This window comes from Eptatretus burgeri, chromosome 4, assembly GCF_056783735.1.
Source record: "Eptatretus burgeri isolate ZD-2024b chromosome 4, Ebu_testis_v1, whole genome shotgun sequence".
NCBI lineage: Eukaryota > Metazoa > Chordata > Myxini > Myxiniformes > Myxinidae > Eptatretus > Eptatretus burgeri.
Genome location: NC_140964.1, coordinates 38962209 through 38984854, shown reverse-complemented (window position 1 = coordinate 38984854; position 22646 = coordinate 38962209). Strand labels below are relative to the sequence as shown.

General features: G+C 42.1%; 1 protein-coding gene across 2 annotated transcripts in view; it reads right to left on the bottom strand.

Annotated features, from left to right (window-relative positions):
* LOC147027842 (uncharacterized) overlaps positions 1-22646 on the bottom strand; it is a 219053-nt gene that overhangs the window by 21639 nt on the left and 174768 nt on the right. For both annotated transcript variants that reach the window (XM_085877510.1, XM_085877511.1), the window contains 2 exons: positions 20531-20664; positions 927-1061 (listed from right to left, as the gene is read on the bottom strand). In XM_085877510.1, the coding sequence (XP_085733636.1) occupies positions 927-1061; positions 20531-20664 (269 nt within the window). The remainder of the gene's footprint in view (positions 1-926; positions 1062-20530; positions 20665-22646) is intronic.

The following is a 22646-nucleotide window of genomic DNA, read 5'->3' as shown; positions in this document are numbered from 1 at the left end:
AGTCGTCGTTTACGAGAGCGAAGGAACGAAGCTGCACATCGTGCACGCGCAATGGAATCTAACGAAGCACGAGCTGCTCGCTTGACACGCGACGCTACTCGCGTGACAAGGCGTCGTGCAGCTGAAACGGATGAAGAACAAACTGCTCACTTGGCAGGCCACGCACGTACGGGCATGCACTAGTATTTATAATCATCATTATGTACTATTACAATCATTATCATTATGTACCATTATTATAACTATCAGTTTCATTATAATTATTATGATTATGTACCAATATAATTATCATTATTGTCATCATTATTATGCACCATTATAATTATCAATACCATTTTCATTATCATTATTATAATCATTATGCAACATCATAATTATCATTATCACTATCATCATGTACTATTATCATGATTATCACGATCATTATCCTCATGTACTATCATCATTATCATTCGCAACCATGATCATCAGTACCATTTTCATCATCATCACTCTGCATTTACCAATGAAGCCCTGAACACTTTGATCGTTTTCCCTGCCGAGAAAGATATAGTTTACAGGGGGGGGGGGCTCCATGTTATCAACTTTTCCCCGAGAAACCACATTCGTGCAACTCTTCTCCAAGGCAAAATTAACTCCACGGTCCGTGCAGTTGTGCTGCGGTGGGACTAATAAGGGCCATTTATTGTTACGATGACTTTGCCATTTCACATTTTGACCCAATTATTAATTATTTTTCTCCATATTCTCATCATAAAGGTTTGTTGAAAATGTGATGACAAAAGCACAAATGCTCAAAAAGTTATGAGACAGACAGACAGACAAACAATTGCAAAACCCCGTCTACCGCTGAGTGGGGACGGGCTAATAATGCTTCCGAAACCAAAACAAATGCCATTCCAATTGCTAGTAAAAACATAGCTTGCCTCTGTCCACAGTCAAACAAGATGTCCACTCGAGATGTAATACTTTCCCCAGTCAGCACATCAACCTCCACCTCGGCTGCTGTAACACCATAGGAGTTGTACTGCGGCCCATCGTTTCGGTCATCAGGCCACACCCTGAACACACCACCATCGCATGGCATCAAAATTATTACACGGGAAAAAGAATAAGGACATGTGTCATGTACTTAATTTTTGCTCAAAACACACACACACACACACACACACACACACACACACACACACACACACACACACACACACACACACACGATTCAAATTCCTGAGATAAATTGTGAATTTTCAATTGATTTTCTGACATTTTGACTTGGATCTCTTTTTCTTTTTCATACTAGCTGAATAAACATGGCTGGTGGAGGAAGTCGGTCTTACCTGTTGACCATCGAGAAGCCTACAAGTGCTATCAAGTTGATTTCCATATGGTGTGAGAACTGGGGCTATAGGAAAAGTGGAGTGCATAAAACTTAATACAATGACCGAGTTGATCTTCCTCAGCTATGTTCACACAGATAATTGTGTGGTCGCTAGAGTACCCTTATTCTCAGGTTTTCCGTCTGTCTGTATGTTTGTATGTAATGGACAACTCTGGAGACCAGAGGAGTCAACCGATTTTATGAAACTTGATTGGTAGGTTCATACCAGGATCTAGTTGTATACTTTTGAGCACCGTTGCCTAGCAACGGGACTTTGAATTTTTTGGAAAAATCCCCAAAAATTTTTTCCCAAAATAAAAAATTGGCTTTGCACTTTTATGCGCACTATAATCAACCTCTTTGTCAAAAAATTTCAGCCCAATCCGTCAAAAACTGTATGACTAGTATGCAATTATATTACTATATGCTTTCACCCCAACGTTCGCATTGGGATTCCCTAACGTTGGGTTAGGGAATCGAACACAAATGATGAATGGACAGTTGCTCATCATGTTCCTATATGGAACAACGAACGGCAAAAAATGCCATCTGATGTGTTCTCTTATCTACATATTTAAAATTTGCCTTAGTCTAGCGACCACCCATGTCGCCGACCGGCTTGTTCATAGTAAATATAAGATTAATTTTTTTTAAACTGGAGTAAAGTTTTGACATTCTTATGAAAATATTTAATACAGACCAAGTGGCAGGGAGTAAACGAGTTGGTGTAACACGATGACGTGGGCATGGAGATCCTGCGAATCCTGGGGCCATCCCGAAGACAGCCCCGAAGTATTGAGTGAACGTGGATAAAACAGTTATGCTGCGTTTCATATAGACTTGGTTAGTACTAATAATCCATGGTCCGAGAGACATTAACAAATCCAAAGCAATGACCTTCTAAAATTACATTCACACGCAGCTCTGCTCTCGAAACTTGGCATCGAATACAGACTCACATCTATGTGAACACACCTCATATTAACAAACAATGTTATTATCAAGAATGGGTTTGCTGCCACCACCAAACTGCTCCTCATTTCAGGAAGGTTCTAAGGCACGGGTTCCCAACCGGGGGGAAATTTCCCCCAGGGGGGAAATTTGGGTGTTTCAGGGGGAAATTCTAGTCTGGAATTAAAATTCTGGAAATTATCAGAAAATAATTAGAAAATAATTTCCAGTAATAGCCTTCTGTTCTTCTCTTCTCAGGAGTACCCGTTTCCTGAACTTTACCCGCTTTCATTCTTATGTTTTATTTTCTTTCTTTTTTTTTAGTTTGTTCTTTTCTATTACATGTCTTAATATGATCTCTCTTGTTCTTTTCAGGTCTGCAAGTGATCATGTCGAAAAAACGGACATATTCAGAAGCATATCTAGACTTCGGTTTTACGTTCGTTGTGAATAACGGGGAACATCTGCCACAATGTGTCATCTGCACAAAGACCTTGGGGAATGGTAGCATGAAGCCATTCCAGATGAAGCAACACCTTCAAGGGTGCCATCCCGAACTACAGAACAAGGATCGTGAATACTTCAAGCTGAAACAAAATTATCTGAAGAAGACGAGACTGGACTCAACTGGAACGTTTCGTCAGCAAACGGACGCTATTGTGAAAGCGTCATACGAAGTCTCGTACAAGATTGCGAGGGAGAAGAAACCACACACAATTGGTGAAACATTGGTGAAGCCCTGTATGCTGCAGTGCGTGAAGTTGGTCCTTGGTGAGGCTGCCCACAACAAGATGACCCAGATTTCCCTTTCAAACAACACCATTCAGTCACGGATCAATGATATGGCTGAGAGCATCAAGAACCAAGTTGTTCAGAAGGTTCGAGGGTCACAGTTTTTTTTCGATTCAACTGGACGAATCGACAGATGTTGCGAATCTGTCCCAGCTGTTGGTCTTTGTTCGTTATACCACCGAAAAAGGAATTGCAGAAGAATTCCTCTTCTGCAAACCTCTCCAGACCACGACCAAAGCTCAGGATGTGATGGACCTTATCAATGACTTTTTCGAAGACAGCAACATCAGCTGGGAGTCTCTGGTTGGGGTGTGCACGGATGGTGCCCCAGCCATGCTCGGCTCTCGATCGGGGTTCGTCACGCTCGTCAAGCAAAAGAATCCGGCAGTGGAATCGACACACTGTCTGATCCACAAAGAGGCGCTTGCTTCGAGAACTCTCCCCAAGAACTTCAAGCAGCATCTCGAGACTGTCATCAAAGTCGTCAACTTTATCAAGGGTTCCGCTCTGAACACTCGGCTGTTCCGTCGGCTCTGTGAAGGCATGGAAGCCGACCACGAATCGTTGCTGTTTCATACTCAGGTGAGGTGGCTCTCAAAGGGAAACATGTTGCAGCGAGTCCTGGAATTGTTTGATGAGGTGGTAGCCTTCCTTTGGGCCCAAGAGAATGTTGTGCCTCTGGAGGCGTTGAAGGGTGAGTTTTTCCGTGTGCGGCTGTCCTACTTGTCCGATATTTTCAGCGCATTGAACGAGCTCAACAGGAAACTGCAGGGCAAAGGGACCAACATTCTTTTTCAGTCGGACAAGATCAGAGCTTTCGTGGCTAAACTGGAACTGTGGAAGAAAAGAGCGGGGAGTGGAAGTTTTTCCTCATTCCTCGCTCTGAACGAATGTGTGGAGGATATGGAGGATGGTCTGCCTGATCCAATAGCCGAGGATATCAAACAACACCTCGAAGGCTTGGAGGAAGAATTCAAGTATTACTTCCCGGGGATCACAAACGAGAGCAACGAGAACAAGCTTATCAGAGACCCATTTCAGAGGAACGTTGATGATGTGCCAGAAGCGTGGCAGGAAGAGTTCCTGGACTTGAAAAACGACTCTACAGCGAAGGATGCCTTCCAGAATATGGAACTGGAAGAGTTTTGGACCCAAGTCCGAAGAACCTACCCGCTTCTTGCGACCAATGCTCTGTGGATATTGGTCCAGTTTTCTTCCACCTACCTGTGTGAGACAGGATTTTCGGCACTGGTACACCTCAAAACAAAGGCACGCAACAAGTTGGAGGTGGAGGCGGATCTTCGCTGTGCGCTCTCCATAACTCCCCCAGACATTGAAGGACTCGTGAACGGCAAACAATGCCAGAAGTCACACTAAAATGCTGTGTTCTTATTCAATACAATTTAATGTTAGCTGTGTTAGTGCATTTGAAAAAAAAATTAGTAAATAGTCTCAGTGTGTTTTAACTGTTTTTTCTCTCATACACATGAAGGGGGAAATCTGGATGGTTGAATTGGGTGCAGGGGGAAATGACAGAAAAAAGGTTGGGAACCACTGTTCTAAGGAGTGGGAAACGATGGAGTGTACAATAAAAATTACAGCCACATCTATACTCTTGCATGAACGTATAAAATGAAGAGTATCTTTCCTAACTCAACCATTTCCCTTGCGAGTTTCAGTGTTTCCTCCCATCCTCCCTCTCCTTTTTTCCTGTTCATTCATTTCCATGATGTTTGTCGCATTTTTACCTCTGCCACCGAAGGTGAAGGAGGTTATGTTTTCACCCCTTGTCTGTCTGTTTATTACATGCAAAATCGAAGATTTTTCAAGTATATCGGTCAGTCGATTTTGCTATTCTGTCTGACAGTCGCCGAGAGGTAACAATTTTAAACCGATCTTTACGAAACTTCACCACATGGTAGAGTCATCAAGGAAGAAGCCTATTGTTTGAGGTTAAAAGGTCAACATTGGCCAAAGGTCAACAACTTAAGTGAGATTTCTAAAATCCTCAATTTTCAATTGAAATTTGAAGAGGATTTATATTCAAGGTCATTGAATTCAACCAACTATTTTTGAGGTCAACATGGACCAAAAGGTCAACATCGACCCAAGGTCAACAACTTAAGTGGTATTTCTAAAATCCTCAATTTTCATCCCATGGACTTGAAATTTGAAGATTTACATATTGGGTCACTGAATTCAACCACTAATTATTTTTGAGGTCAAATTTGTTTTATGGATTTTGCAAGTGTCATTCTCTGCACAATGTCTTCTTGTTTGGCTGTTTGTCTGTATGTCTGTTTATCACCTGCAGGTCACAACCTTAAACTGATCTTCACAAAAATTCACCACATGGTCAAGTTTGTGATAAGCAAGAAGCCTATTGTTTTAGAGGTCAAAATGTCAAAAGATCAATGCAGGCCAAAAGTCAACAACATAGGTGAGATGTCTAAACTCCTCAATTTTCATCCGATTGAGTTGAAATTTGAAGAGGAGTTGCATATTTGGTCATTGAATTCAACCACCAATTATTTTTGAGGTCAAATTTGTTTTCTGGATTTTGCAAGTATCATGCTCTGCACGACATCTTTTGTTGATATTGGGTCGCCGAAATAGGTGACCCTTATTGTCAGTAATTATGTCTGTTTGTTTGGATGTTTGTTCGTTTGTCATCAGCATAATTGGTAGTAAACGTGGGCGGATTTTGACCAAACTCGGGTGGTAGGTACATCTTATGACCTAGTGCTTTGGAAATTGTGATGGTTGCTAGGGACTCTTTGGTTCCCGAGCAACAACCGAAAAACCTTCAAAATCGGAACCGTTCACACAAAATCAATTCCGAAAGCCATTATCCCACGTAGGGTTATGAAATTTGGCACGAATGATCTACAGGTGATGCTCTATGAAATGTATTCCTGTTTTTGTGATATATGGAATACTTTACCCACAGTGCCCCCTACAATTAGGGTATGCGTGAAAATTGGCAAAAATTGAAGGCCCCCTAGCGACCAGGTGAGTGCACCGATACGAATGAAACTTTGCAGGTTCATGGTACTCAATGAGTACTACAACTTTGCCTCAGGACATATTGACCGATTTCTCTTTGGTCAGGGGTCAAAGGTCAATTAGTGCAAAAATCGATAATAAGCGAAAGCTGGAGGTGCCTTTGCGCCAAATGCTACTCCTCCTAGGGTTATGGTCGGATGGTCATGAAAATTCACACTAATCATCTGGAATACATTGTGCACAAACGATCGAGCTGGATTTTCGATTTACATCTTTGTTCACCCACAGCACCCCCTCGAACTTTGGGGATTTCCGATTTCAAACTGCATTTTCGGTACTTTTCATTCAAATGGATACCGAGTAGTTATCAGTAGATGGAACTGGATGAGATTTGATATGCATAATCTTAAGGTGATTCTCTATCCGCTCTATGACATCCATTTTGCTCTGTATCTTATAGTTTCCATGCTCGGCGACCCATCGCCACCTACCGGCTTGTTTTGTCTGTCTGTCTGTCTGTCTGTCAATCAATCACCTACAGGTCACAATTTAAAACCAATCTTCATGAAACTTCACCAAGTTGAAGAGGTAGTCTCAACTGAGAAACCTATTGATTTTAAGGTCAAAGGTCAAAGTTCATTTTGAGATTATATTTCTAAAATCGTCATTTTTCATCCGATTGACTTGAAATTTGAACAGGTTTTGCATATTGCATCACTGAATTGGGAAACCAAATATTTCTCAGATCAAAAGGTCAACTCAAGGTCAAACTTCTAAAATCATTTTCAATCTGAAAAAGAATCAATTTTCATCCAATTGACCTGAGCATTGATTAAGATTGTCAATTTTAAATCTTATGGACAGTTTGATGTATCCTTAGCAACCTTTGGAGAGGAGGGTGGATTTTGCATGTATCGTGCTCTGCACAGCATTTTTTTCTTGTTGTTTGTTTGTCTGTTTGTGTGCAGGATATCTCAAAAAGTTGTTGATGGATTTGGATGAAATTTTGTGGGCAGGTTGGGTGCATGACAACGACGAACGGATTAGATTTTGGTGAATATCCGGATCCGGATACAATAATTCTTAAAGTTATTCTTCACCATTAGGAGATGGGGCCAGAAATGATACATAGCATGATATCTCAAAGAGTTGTGGATGGATTCAGACAAAACTTGGTGGACACATTGGGTGTGTGATAAGGAAGAACTGTTTCAGTTTTGGTGAAGATCAGAGTCCGGATCCAGATCTGATGTTTTAAAGTGATTTTTCACCATTAAGAGATCAGGTTAAAATGTTATACTGCACTATAGAGTACAATATCTCAAAAAGATGTGAACAGATTCAGACAAAACTTGGTGGACAGGTTGGGTGTGAAACAAAGCCGAATCGATTTGATTTTGGTCAAGATCCAAATCCAGATCCAGATACGAATTTTTTTAATATTCAGTGATTCATCACCATTGACAGATGGGGACAAAAACGTTGTATCACATGCTATTTCAAAAATGCATTGGGCCTATGTTCTACTGGATCAGTTGAGGTGGAGGTATGCACCCTTCTAGTTATTTATACCTTGCTTTTCTAAGAGCCTCACTCTTGCAAAGAAAAACTAGAGTGAAGTCGATGGTGGCCATCACAAATCCAAATCTTCCCACCTAAAGCAGAGTTGAAAGATGGCAAAAAGTTGCACAATGAATGACCCGATATCAAATCTCGAGGTTTTTTCCCCCCCCATTTTGACCTCTGTGACCCCAAGTCCCCACCCCATGGGCATGAACCTGGAGTTTAATCAAACTACAATAGCACTCTTGGATGCTGTGAGGTCGACAGATATGCCTCCGCCCAAATAATTACATAATTACACATCTTTGCACCAAGTTTGATTTCAATCCCTGAAGCCAGATTCAAAATATTAAATAATTCTGGCTGCCAGATCATTCATCTGATCAGGTGGAAATTTAAAACATATATATATATATATATATATATATATATATATATATATATATATATATATATATATAATGAGGGTGGAAGCATACCTGGTGATGTCACAACATGGAAGAGTGTCCTCATTTTTAATGTCATGAACAAACTCTTTGGAACATCACAGGTGATGAAGGCTGTGGTCAAGTTCAATCAGAATTGTGTGTGTAGTTTCTGAGAAGTTGAAAGTGATTATGGAAGGATGGATGGACAGACGACGTGCCATCCTATAAGCTCCCAGAACTACGTTCCAGGTAAAAATCGTTACATATTCAAGGGTCCGCCAATGTTGATTGCATATACAAAGTTTAATTTAAAAAAAATGTTTAAAAATGTGCCCGTAATTGCATTTTTGGTAGATGACCTTTTGACGGGTCAGGGCCAAAAATGTACTGCTCCCTTGCACCTTCTTGCCATGTGATGATCATAACTACCAAGTTTGGTGAAACCATTTAGGAAGAGATAGCATGACAGATAGATGGATGGATTGACAGACAGACAGACGCCGATTACAATCCCCCCCTCCCGTTTTTTTTGTGGGGATACGAGAGAGACAGTGATCCAGACAGTCGGACAAGCGTGGGGATTAAAAAAACAACAACATGAAGTATTGAAGTAGTCCTTCAGGAATGTCTTTAAGTACTGCTGCGTAGGAAAACCAGGAGAACAAAACATGTTGATTTTATCCTTGAGATATTTAAAAAAAAAAAAAAAAGTCAAGCAACAAGGAAAATCAAATCTTAATATATTTAAATTAATAAACAAGTGTATTTATATGCTATAAAATAAGTTAAAAACTAGTGGTGCCAGGCACAACAAATCCCGCCCATTTAAGGCATAAAGTTATTTTGGGGATCAAATTTAAATTTGATACATCCTTAACCTGAATGTTGATTATAAGGAATAGAATAAGGAATATTTTTTAGTCTTAGTTTGAAGTCAATTAAACCATTTTTGACGAATTTATGAGCGAAAAACGATTTTGACCTTTTCGTGACCTGACCTTTGACCTAATTGGACCCGAAAGTTAATGGGGTCGTCCGAGGTTCATTACCCACCTGTGGATACAATTTGACGGTGTTTGAGCCAGCCGTTTTCCCATAAAGTTGTATTTTCGTAACCATGTTTTAGTTTTAATGGAAAATTTGTAATTTTGACCGATGACCATGACCCCCAAAACTTCGGACCCTACCGATCTTCACAAATATGCATTTTTCACGATAGGAATGGGTAGGATTATAAGCGGCAAATAGAATAAGGTTCACTATAAGCTTAGTTTGAAGTAAATCAGATCATTTTTGACGAAGTTATGAGCAAAAAACGATTTTGATCTTTTTGTGACCTTCACCTTGACCTTGACCTTTGATCCAATTGGACCCAAAAGTTAATGGGGTCGTCCAAGGTTCATTGCCCACCTGTGGATTAAATTTGATAGTGTTTGCTAAAGCCGTTTTGCCGTAAAGTTGCTAACAGACAGACAGACAGACAAACAAACCGGACGATTACAATATCCCGCTCCCTCCCTCCGGGAGGGGGTGGGATAACTAGTTATGTGTAAATTGCAGATGAATTTACCGCAATCACACCACCAAATACTTTAATGGAGATTACAAGGATTGTTCACCAAAGTTGCACAGAAACGGACGACTGGTTTGTCATTATCAATCTTTTGACCCATCCCCACAGAACCCGGGTATACGTCTCTGCACAGCTCGTGTTAACACCCTCTATATAAAATGGCTACCCGTGCGGAGCGAGCCGGTTTAGAAATGGCGAGGCATCATTTCACATCAAATGAGTTGCCTTGTGACACCATCGGGATGGTTCAAGGGAGATGACTCACACTTGCTTCACAGTGCAATGTTAATCAGTGTCATTTCTACAACATCGATTACCCACCGTCAGACCGGACATTTCACGGAATAACTTTATCGGGTCGCGCAAGGGTAACAAACACGTTTTGTGGACAGTTATCTCATCACCCTTCCCAAAAGGAACAAGATCTCTCCAGAATGACCTGCAAAGAGCAAACAGAGGAAATTTTGATCCAGAAGACCACAACTCTGCAAACCTCTCACGCAGCATGATTGACAGCTTCGCATGCTCGCCGACACCAGGTGTGTTGTCAATGCGGAACTTCAGGATTACGCCATCACTCGCATGGACTTGCTTGCACGATCTTCAGACTTTCGTACAGTTGAAAATCTAAAGGAATGGTGCTCAAGGTCGCCAAGCCAACCCAGTCGTTTCAGCAACTGGATGTGGCCCTGGTTGAAGAATTGTGCAACGTGCCACAGTGAAAGCTTGATATGTTTGTCTCTGAGCTCCCATTCCCCCATCTGTGTTTCATGCGGTTTTCCCCGATGTGATCTGTCTATAAATGTTAATTTATATTTCAGTCATGCCATGGGGTGACTCTTCCCACAGGGTAGCCAATAAGCACGTGACAAAGGAGCTGGAGCGCCTCCCGAGGGGATATAAAAGGCAGGGATGAGCAGAAAGCGAGCATCTCTCCTTTTATTTTACCCAAGACCTCATTCTGGTTGGACCTTCCTCACACTCTGGGCTGCTCTCATTGTTGTCAAGACTGTGTTGGTGGCTTTGAGCTCATTCTTCACTGGTGGTTCCTCCCTTTGTTCATGCGGTGCTCTGCGCTGTTTGAGGTCGGGAGATTTCTGAATGGGCAAGCTCCTCAAGCCAGCTCATTTTGGAAACAAAAACAGGCGCAAACAGGACCACTTATGTGTCGGGATATTTGTGTCATCTATCTCTATCGTAATTATGTATGATTGAGCTAAGGCATAAATAATTATGTCTGTCATGGTTTCAAAGGAACAAGGATGAGTCTTCTTCGTTCATCATGACTTTTGACTGATCGCCGCGAGAGGCCATACTCTCTTCACCGATCTTCTCCCTTGCCACAATCACTGAAAATAAATCCTCTACTCTGTTAATGCGAACATATTGTGGACATTGGGGAATGCGGGACTCAATAGCGCCGAGTTAATCACCAAAAACCTGCAGAGGGATGAATTGGGAATCGGCACAGTAAGGCGCAATTATTTAGAAATGAACTGTCCTTCGGCTCGCTCGGCCAATCCGGAAGGGCAGATTTGTCATGGCATGGAAGAGAAGAGAGCATGGCCTCCATCGCTGGTGCGTATGCAAATTAAGGGTGGATGTGGGACCTCTTCCCCCCTGCGAACGCTCTACTCTTTGGAGACCCCATTGACTAAAACAATATCATGTTTGCATGTTGTATGCACAAATCAATGTGCTGCTCCTCTCCAAGCAGAATTTTTGAATGTGCCAGAAAATCAATACAAGCCCCAAACCTTGTTACTTAGTTTTAGTTATGAAGAGTGTGAGTGTGTGTGTGTGTGTGTGTTTTTCAAAAAAAATTAGATGTATATGTGGGAAAAATTACATGCCCAGACCAGGAATCGCACCCAGTTTAGGTTTGATTCTGGTCTGAGCATGTAATTATTGCCACATATACATATAATCTGTATTTCCTGTTCATTTATAATTGTAAAAAAAAAAATATATATATATATAAATATATATATATAAATATATATATATATATATATATATATATATATATATATATATATATATATATATATATATATATATATATATATATATATATATATATATATATATATATATATATATATATATATATATATATATATATATATATATATATATATATATATATATATATATATATATATATATATATAAATATAAATATATATATATATATAAATATATATATATATATATATATATATATATATATATATATATTGTGTGTATAATGACCCATAGAATAACATAAACAAAAGAAATGAAAAACAATTTACCATAAAAATAGGGGGGAAAATACATATATTGATGAAACAATTTAATAATTACATTTTAAATACGACATATGTTCCATTAAGACGCTACCAATTGTAAGCCAGTGAGTTTGCTTTCAATTACAAACAAAGTCAAATCTCTCCTAATTTCAAACATCCTGATATCATCATCAGTTTGGATTCTGTCCAGGTCACAACTCTGGACGTGCTTCTGCTCCTCCCTCAGCAATGGTTGGAGGCCTTCAATCTAAAACAAGGGGTTAGGACTGTTTCCCTGGACATGTCTCCATCATTTGACAGTAATCCTGCTTTGCTTGCCAAATTATCTGCCTGTAGCATAGAAGCCCACCTTCATTCCAGCATTTCAACGATTATATATACAGTAGACTAGGCGTAAGTCGTCACCATCGGGACCGAGAAAAAAGTGACGACTTAGAAATGTGACGACTTGCGCGTATGCGAACATTCATGATGGCTGTGGGGTGAAGGATGAAGTCGCGCGTGGCCTGGACACTTATGTGTGAGAGCCGGCTATTGTACCAAAAGGAAAACACAATCCTCGGGGCATAGGTGGGGGTTCATTGGTGAGTTGGAAAGTGATCAAGCAAAGATGGAATTCATGAATCAGTTTATCAAAAGTAAAGATAATGAACAACTGTAAGACAACAACTTCACCTGCTTATCACCATGATGTGATTGACCAACGAACCCCAGAGACTTTTCTGGCAGCATCTGCCAGAAAAGCCCAGTCTCATAGGAATTGTACACGTCCCGAGGCTGATACCTTTCCAAGATGTCTTTCAATTTGCCATCCTTCCAGTCGTGCACCACTGCCGAATCCACGCTGCCTGATTCGCCGCACCTCTTGACCTTGCTGATTCCCCACCTCACTTTGAATCTGTCTATCCAGTGCATCGGCAAGGTCTCGGCATCATCATGCCCGAGGTCCGCAGCGAATTGACGTGCCTTCAGCAGCAACATTTCACCGTCCAACCGAATATTTGGCTGAGCCGACATTTGCCGAAACCAGATGATGAGCGCGTCATCGACATCTTCAAAGGACACACATTTCACGCGTTTCACACTTACCACCGGCATCGCGATCTTCTCCACTTGTCCAAACATCATGCCCTTATTCTTCAAGATATCGTTCAATGTCTGCTGTTTGATGTCCAACTTCTCAGCTATGGCTGTTTTCTTCATCAGTGGGTTTGTCTCGCAAAACTGGATAATGTCGTATTTTTCTTGGTAGGTTTCAGTTGTAAGCTTACGCTTAGTCGCCATTGTCCTGCCTGCAGTGCGATCAACGTGTGTACGCAGTTATAAATGGCCTATCACTGGCGGTGTACACCAATGAGCGAGCATCACAATTCCATGAAATCGGGATTCTCACAAGGCAGCAGTTCCGTGTGACGAGTTAGGAGTGGTAATTTACTTGAGTTTCCATTACGTGGGAACGGACAAAATCTGACGACTTAGAGGAAGTGACGACTTAGAGATGACGACTTACAGAGGGATGACCCTTTATTCAAAGGGATTTAACATGAGATAAATTCGGGACTTTTTGACGCTGCCGACTTAGGCGAAGTGACGAGTTACACGCTGCCGACTTACGCCTAGTCTACTGTATATATATATATATATATTCTCCAATCTATGGAACTACCTTCCAGGGGCTGTACTGACTCACTCTTCCCTCCAGGAGTTCAAAAGCAGGGAGTGTACCACCGGCCCATGTCATCCCCCCATCCTGACTCATGATCTTTATTATCCCCATTAACCCTTTATAACCAAGCCCTCTTTCAGGACTTGCTGATTTCAGATTGTCATTTGTTCTCCCGTTCGGCTCGTTCTCTTTCTCTCGTGGTTGTGTAATTGTTGCTTTGCTCTATGCTTGGTGTTGGCTTAATGGTTAGGGCGATGGGCTTTGGATCCTCGAGTCCTGAGTTCAAGTCCAGCTCGGCTATTGAATTAATACCAGGTGGGGTTAGCTCAGCCTGTCATCCTTCCAAGGTCGGCAACATGAGTGCCATCATGCTGGTATCCTGTGTCGGAGTGGCGACCCGTCCAGGATTGTGCCCAATAGCCAAGGAGACTGCTTAGGCAGCACCAACACTCTGCACAGAGTATGGTCTCAATGGATGGATGGATGGAATTGTTACTCTGATACCCTACTGTCAATATTAACCTTGCTCTCTATGAGTCTCACTCTTACAGGAAAACAAGAAAAATTCGAAGGGCCCTCGGTAAAGAGCATACCTATGCCACGCTGATTAGTTGACGTTTTATATCCCACCGATAGGCTGGATCTGGATTCGGACCTGAACTAAAATTTAATTGGCTTGTTCTTGTCACCTAACCAACTCATCCATCGAGTTTCGTCTGAATCCGTCCGTAACTTTTTGAAATATCGTGCTATCTATCGTTTTGGCCTTATCACTCAATGGTTAAGAATCACTTTAAAAATCCTCAGATCCAGATCCACATTCGAATCTTCACCAAAAGAAAATCATTTCGTCCTTGTCACATACGAAAACTCTCCATCAAATTTCATCCGAATCTGTCAACAACTTTTTGAGATATTTTGTTCACAAACAAACTGACAGACAGGGGTGAAAACATAACCTCCGTCCACCTTCGGTAGCGGATGTAAAAAGTGGTAGCGAGGGGGAAATCCGTTACAATAAGTTTCTGTATTTGAATAATAGCTCGATCAGTGGTCAGCAAAATGGACGTGTTGGGTAATCAGCAAGGTAAGGTGTGTGTGATTAAATCAATGGAAAGTGCAATGCACATTATGAAGATATAATAATAATAATAATAATAATAATAATAATAATAATAATAACAAGTCTGAAGACGACAATGGTTCATGTGCGGTATTTGACGATGTAGATTGTTTCAGAAGTCAAGGATGAGACAATGTGAAAATGTTTGCCCAAGTTATAAAAATGATCAACATGATGTGGTACGAGTGACAGGTTATCAGCTGAAAAATGTCGAAAACCCGGTTTCGTTCAACAATTTTCAAAATTTGACCTTTGCATAACCTTTAAAGGTCACAAAACAATGTTGTGGACATTAAAATAAGGAAACAGGATACATGCTGTAGCTTATTGGAGTTAGTTCGTCGAAGAAGGTCGAAAACCTGGTTCGATTCCCACAACTTTTAAAGTTTGACCTTTGTGAACTCTAAAGGTCAAAGGTCAAGGATTATGACCTTTGGTGCAAAACTTCCTCTGGAACATTCCAGGAACAATATAACGTCACATAGGCTATATGGCATTTCGCACTCCTCGGATTATCCATACTTTCATGAAGTCAGCATAAAAACAAACTTGAAGGAGGCGCCACGGGCAAGGTGTTCGAGATAGAGTAAAATGGTTTCAAGACTTTAGGTGGGGAATGACCTCAAGATTATGCATAAAAAAATATTGTCATCCTCGCTCTCAAAGTTTGGGCGGACGTATGATTTTTATGTCAAAATTCACAATTTTCTAAGTTCGTGACCTTGTGACGAAAATGAAAAATTGAGCTCCGTGGGGCTATGCAGGTGCCATTGAGCTAATCAAATACCGAAACCCCTGCCAGATTCGACAAACCCCTCGGAGAAGATGGATTTTTATGTCAAAATTCTCAATTTTCTAAGTTTGTGACCTTGTGACCTTGACTTTGGGACGAAAATGAAAAAAAAAAAAAATCGAGCTCCGTGGGGCTATGCAGGTGCCATTGGGCTAACCAAATACTGAAACCCCTGTAAGATTTGACAAACCCCCTCGGAGGAGATGCATTTTTATGTCCAATTTCACAATTTTCCAAGTTCGTGACCTTGTGACCTTGACCTTGGGACGAAAATGAAAAATCGAGCTCTGTGGGGCTAAGCACGTGCCATTGGGCAAATACCGAAACCCGTCAGATTCGACAAACCCCCAAGGAGAAGATGGAAATTGAAATCGGCTACCCCTAAAAACACATGTTTTTTGGGCGTGGCTCCGCCCATAATGGGCACACCACGCCCCTTCTCAGGAAAACACAACGAGATCATGATATAAACCTCCCACTAAAATTTTATCAGGATCGGATCAAAACCCACAGAGCTCTGCTCGGGACAGACAGACAGACAAGCCGGTAGGCGGACATGGTAGTCGACTACCCAATAGAACCTGACGCGATGGGCCCGTTTGATGGGGAATGACCTGAGGATTAAGCACAAGAAAATTCATGATTCTCGCTTCAAGGGTTAATGCTGCAGATTGTTTTTTCGTTAAAATACCCCCACATTTAGAGGTTTTTCGGCCGTTGCTAGGCAACGGAGGGGTCCATAGTAACGGTTCTTTCTCACACATAACTACGACATACCATGAACCTACCCTACCAGTTTCATGTATATCTGACTCAGTCTCTGAGATATAACGAACTTCGTTTTTTTAATTCTTTTCGACAAGGGTTCATTCAAAGTCTATCTTCTCCGACAGTTTTCATAGGATCCGGCTGGAAGTTTTTGACAATATGGCTGAATGTACTGCCCACAGTCGCTTGTGGCCCAATTTTTGATTTTGGAAAAAATATATCTTTTATGATTTTTCAAAAATTTCAAAGTTCCGTTGCTAGGCAACGGATGGGTCCATAGCATGGTATGAACCTACCAACCAACTTTCATCGAAATCGCCATTGTATTAACGGAGCACTGGACCGAACAGACAGACAAACAAGCCAGTAGGCGGACATGGGTAGTCGACTACCCAATAGAACCTGAAGCGATGGGCCCGTTCGATGGGGAATGACCTGAGGATTAAGCACAAGAAAATGAATGATTCCAGCTTCAAGGGTTAATGCTGCAGATTGTTTTTTCGTTAAAATACCCCCACATTTATAGGTTTTTCGGCCGTTGCTGGGCAACGGAGGGGTCCATAGCAACGGTTCTTTTTCACACACAACTAGGACATACCCCAAACCTACCATACCAGTTTCATGTATATCTGACTGAGTCTCTGAGATATAACGAACTTCGTTTTTTTATTGTTTGCGACCAGGGTTCATTCAAAGTCTATCTTCTCCGACATTTTTCATAGGATCCGGCTGGAAATTTTTGACAATATGGCTGAATGTACTCCCCACAGACGCTCGTGGCCCGATTTTTGATTTTCGAAAAAAGAAATTTTTTATGATTTTTCAAAATTTCAAAGTCCCTTTGCTCGGCAACGGTGGTGTCCATAGCAACGGTTCTCATTTGCACACAACTAGGTCATGGAATGAACCCACCAACCAAGTTTCATCGAAATCGCCATTGTATTAACGGAGCACTGGACCGAACAGAGGGACAGACAGAGAGAGGGACAGACAGACAAACATATCGATGGAAATACTGATAAGGGTAGAAAAAATAAATTTGAGATTTATTTTTTCGACGATATCGACGACCCAACACACACACATAACGAATATAGTGGTCACTTATTTTTTTGTGAATTTTTTTTTCGTGAACCAATAATAACAAGTGTAATCTTTCAATACAGCACGTGTGGTGAAGCAAATGACTACACGAATGTTAAAATATGCAATTTATGCTTTTTCAGTTGAAAAATAATTAAAAAGCGTACGTAATATTTGAAATGTAAAAATCTTGTTATTATTGTGATAAGCACCTTTATATATATAACAGAAGGAATGAAATCGTTTGATACAGCGTGACAGGGGGCCACAAAAGAATGATAGCATAAGAAGAACTTAGCTTTCAGCATTCGGCGATCTGCACGAAATGCGATGGTGGGTGGAAATGACGTCTTTTGTTCGTTCGTACAAGAGAGGGGCGCGTTTCTTGGCTTTTTCCGTCAAGCAATAAATTAAATGGTTTTCACATATATAACACATTAGTTTCACAAATTTCCATTGAAATACTCGGGTATTTCCGTCAATTGTCGCCATTTCCATCTGGGTTACGCACTGCCATCTACCGGACGGCCGTCATTGGCTGTCTTGAGGCACGTGGGGGGGGGGGGGGGGGAGAGACAGAGACACCGGGGACACCGGTTCCATGGTAGACACCGAGGACATTTCAAACTCGGTGCAATTGTATACAGCGCACGCGCTGTAATAATAATCTATCTATAATTCCAGCAATGTCTGTGTGCCTGTCTGTATGTGTGTGTGTGTCTGCGACCGCTGTTTCTCGACAACCCCTGGTCTGATCTCATGGAAACTTGCCAGGAATATCGCTGGGGTCCTGTGGATGTGCCTTTTCAAGGTTTGATATTAATCGGACAAGCAGTTCCAAAGTTACTGCCATTTATTTGCCAACCAATGACAGGACATGGTGCTATGACATCACTATTGACGTCACAATTAAAAAATGTCTTTTTTTTTTGCACGTACGGGCATGCACGTACGGCCATGCACGCACGTACGGGCCCGCACGTACGAGCCCGTGTCCTGTCAACCAATGACAGGACATGGTGCTATGACGTCACTATTGACGTCACAATTATTATTATTATTTTTTTGATATGATGTCACAATTGACGCTGAGGACCGAAGTATGTGCCTTTTCAAGGTATGATATCGTTCTTCTTCATCTGTTTCTGCTGTTTCCAAAGTTATTGCCATTTATGATACGGTTGGTCCGATAAAATTGAAACAATGCTCCAATCCAGTCGTCGTTTATGAGAGCGAAGGAACGAAGCTGCACGTACGGGCACGCACATACGGGCATGTACTAGTAATAATAATAATAATAATAATAATAATAATAATAACAACTAGCCGAAACCCCGTCACAGACGGATTCCGTTCATTCAACCACCCTCACCCACACTCGAGGGACATGGATTGGACAGGGCGTGCTCGCCCCCGCCTACTCATCCCCCGCCCCTGCCCCATTCCCCCCCGCCTTCAATTTGCTTACCCCCACCCAAAAAATTAATTACCCTGGCCCCCGTCTCTTGATTCCCCGCCCCACTTGCCCCCGGCCCCCGCCCCCTGTCCACCCCCTCACACTCAACCCCGCCTAATTCACCCCAGCCCCCGCCCACTCATTCCCCATCCCATCCCCCCGTCTCCCGCTTTCAATTTGCTTACCCCCGCCCAAAAATTTGCTTACCTTGCCCCCCGCCTCTTCACTCCCTGCCCCTGTCTCTTCATCCCCCGCCCCCTTATCTTCACTCCCTGCCCCTGTCTCTTGATTCCCCGCCCCACTTCCCCCCCGGCGCCCGCCCCCTGTCCACCCCCTCACACTCAACCCTGCCTAATTCATCCCCGCCCCTGCCCCCTTCTCTTCACTCCTCGCCCCCGTCTCAACGAAAAGTGTTTATTCTGCTTCAGAGTTGAAGGTTGACTATTGCCACTATGTGCGATGCACTCTTACAGGTACGAAGTTTCCTTCAGTCCAGGTCACAGTACCGAGAAAAACGTGACACGACCGCTAGGAGGAGCACAAAATTGGTCCTTCAGTATTAATATATAGATAGAAGATACAATGTTTCTTGTTACATTTTTTGTGTGAAATTCACATTCTGAGGAAGTCAGCATGTGCAGAAGAGGGTTTTACATTGCAGACGCTATTTTCGAGGAGTGGAATTACACCTCTCAGCGGTTACGGTCTGTCGACGACAGACGTAGTGACGTCACCGAATAACCGATGATGTCATGACGTCCTTACGCCTCTCAGCGGTGACGTCACACGTCGCCATGTAAACGAATGTAAAACGAAAAGTGTTTATTCTGCTTCAGAGTTGAAGTTTGACAATTGCCACTGTGTGTGATGCACTCTTACAGGTACGAAGTTTCTTTCAGTCCAGGTCACAGTACCGAGAAAAACGTGACGTGACCGCTAGGAGGAGCACAAAATTGGTCCTTCAGCATTAATATATAGATAATAATAATAATTATAATAATAATACATTAAACCGTCCAGCAAGAAATGCAAACATCTTGTTGCTTTGCCTGCTTGACCGACTGTCTGGACACAACAGAGGTTGTAAACCCAGTAATGTAGACCCACGGCAGAGGTTGTAGACACACCGTTTAGAGAGGTTCCGTGGTGAAAGGGTCAAAACTTCTGAATAACGGAGTCCAGCTTATGATCCAGACAGTCGGAAAACCTATCAATTGCTTTGCAGTTGATAATCATATTGCTGGGTAATGAGGAAAAGACGATGCAATGATGCTCCATACATCACATGTGTTGATGAATATACATGATTAATAAATAAAAGACGTTCATAGATGATGAAATGTCTCAAAGTAGCCAATATTTTCCATTAGATAAATACGCCTCAAATTTACACCAACACAGCCAAAGGGATATGGTTTCTCCAAACAGAGACTTAGTCATTCCCAATCTCAGAAAACACTATCACATGGTTAAACAGTCGCGTTCAGAGGAATTGCAATGATATCAACGTGTTCAATTAGAAGGGAGTCCTTTGAAACAACCATTTTTGTTGGCAGATCCAGAAACCACGAAAGATTACAAACATTGCAAACCAAACAAAAATAAAAACAAACATGTTGGGCCAACCTAACATGGGGTTAAAATAATCATGCGTACCAGTGTTGTGCTCTGAGGTTGATCTTCTTGTTAAAGCAGGCTTTTACCAATTCCAACCATGTTACGTTTGGAGGAAGCGATTCACGAACAGGGTCCATACGCCGTCTCAGTTCATCGCAGCAGTTCTGCACTGCCTAGACAGGTACAATGAAAGTCACATTCGTTTTCGCCGGAGTCAGTGCCCTGATGTGTCTGAAGTGCACAGCCTGTGGCTGCCATCACCTGATCCTTCAAGGGCACCTTGCCTGGTATAACAAAATTGCTGTTCAGATCAACAAGTTTACTGACAATTTAAACTTTTGAAAAAAATATTCCAGGGCAGTCACCAACACCGTTCTCCAGTAGGTTAGTGTTTTGGGACCTTCACGAGCAAAAATATTACGAAGGCAAAAGGTGCAATCCACAACCCTCGGGTAAAACGAAGCTGCCTTGCCAACTTGCTCCCTCAACTTTGACGTTAATTACAACAGTACATTAGTCATGCAACACAAGTAAACATTCAAAAGGCAAGAGAGAAAACACAAAGATACATACTTGGCAGATATAGTCAATTCACAATGTAACAAGACAGAATTTGCAAAGTACATAGATTAGAGTGGATCTGAGAAAGAATGATCCATCTTAAAGTAGATCTGCATGCAGACAGATGGATGGATGGGATGGGATGCATGGATGGATGCAGGTGAGGCTAAAAATTGTTTGGTCCTTGGAAAACAAGTCGGCTTGCTCCATGAAGCGATGACGATGCGCCGACACCAGGCTAGCGTCTTCGCTTATGTGCAGCTCGTTCACTGTATGTGTCCTTCTCCCTCTCCCCTTGATCTCTCACTCACTCTCCTCGATACTCTGCTGTTGGTGTTTCCCCTTTTCGATTCTGTTGGATTCCTTCTGCTGTAGTTCTTCAACGAGCCTTGACCATGTATATATAAAAAAGCTTCCCAACGCCTTGCCAATAAATAAATAAATAAATAAACAAAGACTCCATGTTTTCATTCACCTGGGGCTTCAAGTTGATGTTTCGGTCAAGTGCAAATACAATGATTTATCTTTGAGCTGCTCAGTAATTGGATTCAAAAAACAAACATCTCATCAGCTTTACAAAAAAGTGCTGTCCTTTACCCAATTCAATAAGAACAAATGATGGTTACTCAGGCCTAAGTAATATTTGCTCTACGGCGAGGATACGGCGGCCGTACCCCCTCTGAATTGACATAAACGTGCGGCGGCCGCAGAGTTTCTGAGGTGGCCTCAGGGTGCCCCTACGCCATTTGGCTATCTTTTACAGGCTGTAGGGGTCGCCGTGGAATTATAGCGTGGAGTTATAACTTTTTTCATTTCTACGTTCGCCGTAGCAATTCGACAAGCCGAAAAAAAAGAACTGGTAAAAAAAAAAGAAAAAAAAAAGAAAAAAGAAAGAAAGAAAAAAAAGAACCCACTCGTTACCATCCGTCAGGCCGCACGTTTGCCTTAGGGCCCCCCTGCGGTCGCCTTGCATCTGCCTTGAAAATTCTATGGCCGCCACAGGGACGCCCTAAGGTCACCGTGCGACATCAAATCAAAGACCGTACGGCACCCCCACGTTTTCGATCTCCACAATTTATAAATACGCCGTGCGGCTCCCCGAAAAATAAAAACATATGTGACTGCTACATTGTGTGACCGTGGAAATACTGCGGCCGCCGTATAATTGCTAGTGGCCGTAGATTTTGGAGACCCCACGGCCGCCGTGGCAAATGTGACTTAGGCCTTACTCACTCTAACCATCCACCCCCCACCTTTCTTCCCCCAAAAGTTGCCTCTTCCTCGCTTTAGCACGGTTAAAAGGAGGGCAGAAAAACACGACAGAGAAAGCAGATGATGTGCGAGCTACTGAAGGATGAGTGGGAGGTGTGAGCGAGTCGCACAGTCGTGAAAAACAGTCATTTTCTGCTATAAATCACCATCAAGAGACCATTCTGGATGCAAGTGCCAAAGCTCATTAGCAAGAAAGGTCAAGGGTCTTGTGTTATTTCTTCGATTAACCTTTTGTAGGAGCACTCAGCAAAATGAAAGTGAACATGTATGCACCTGATGCTCACTGCTCAGGAGGACCACACCTGAGGTCAGGAAAACGTCT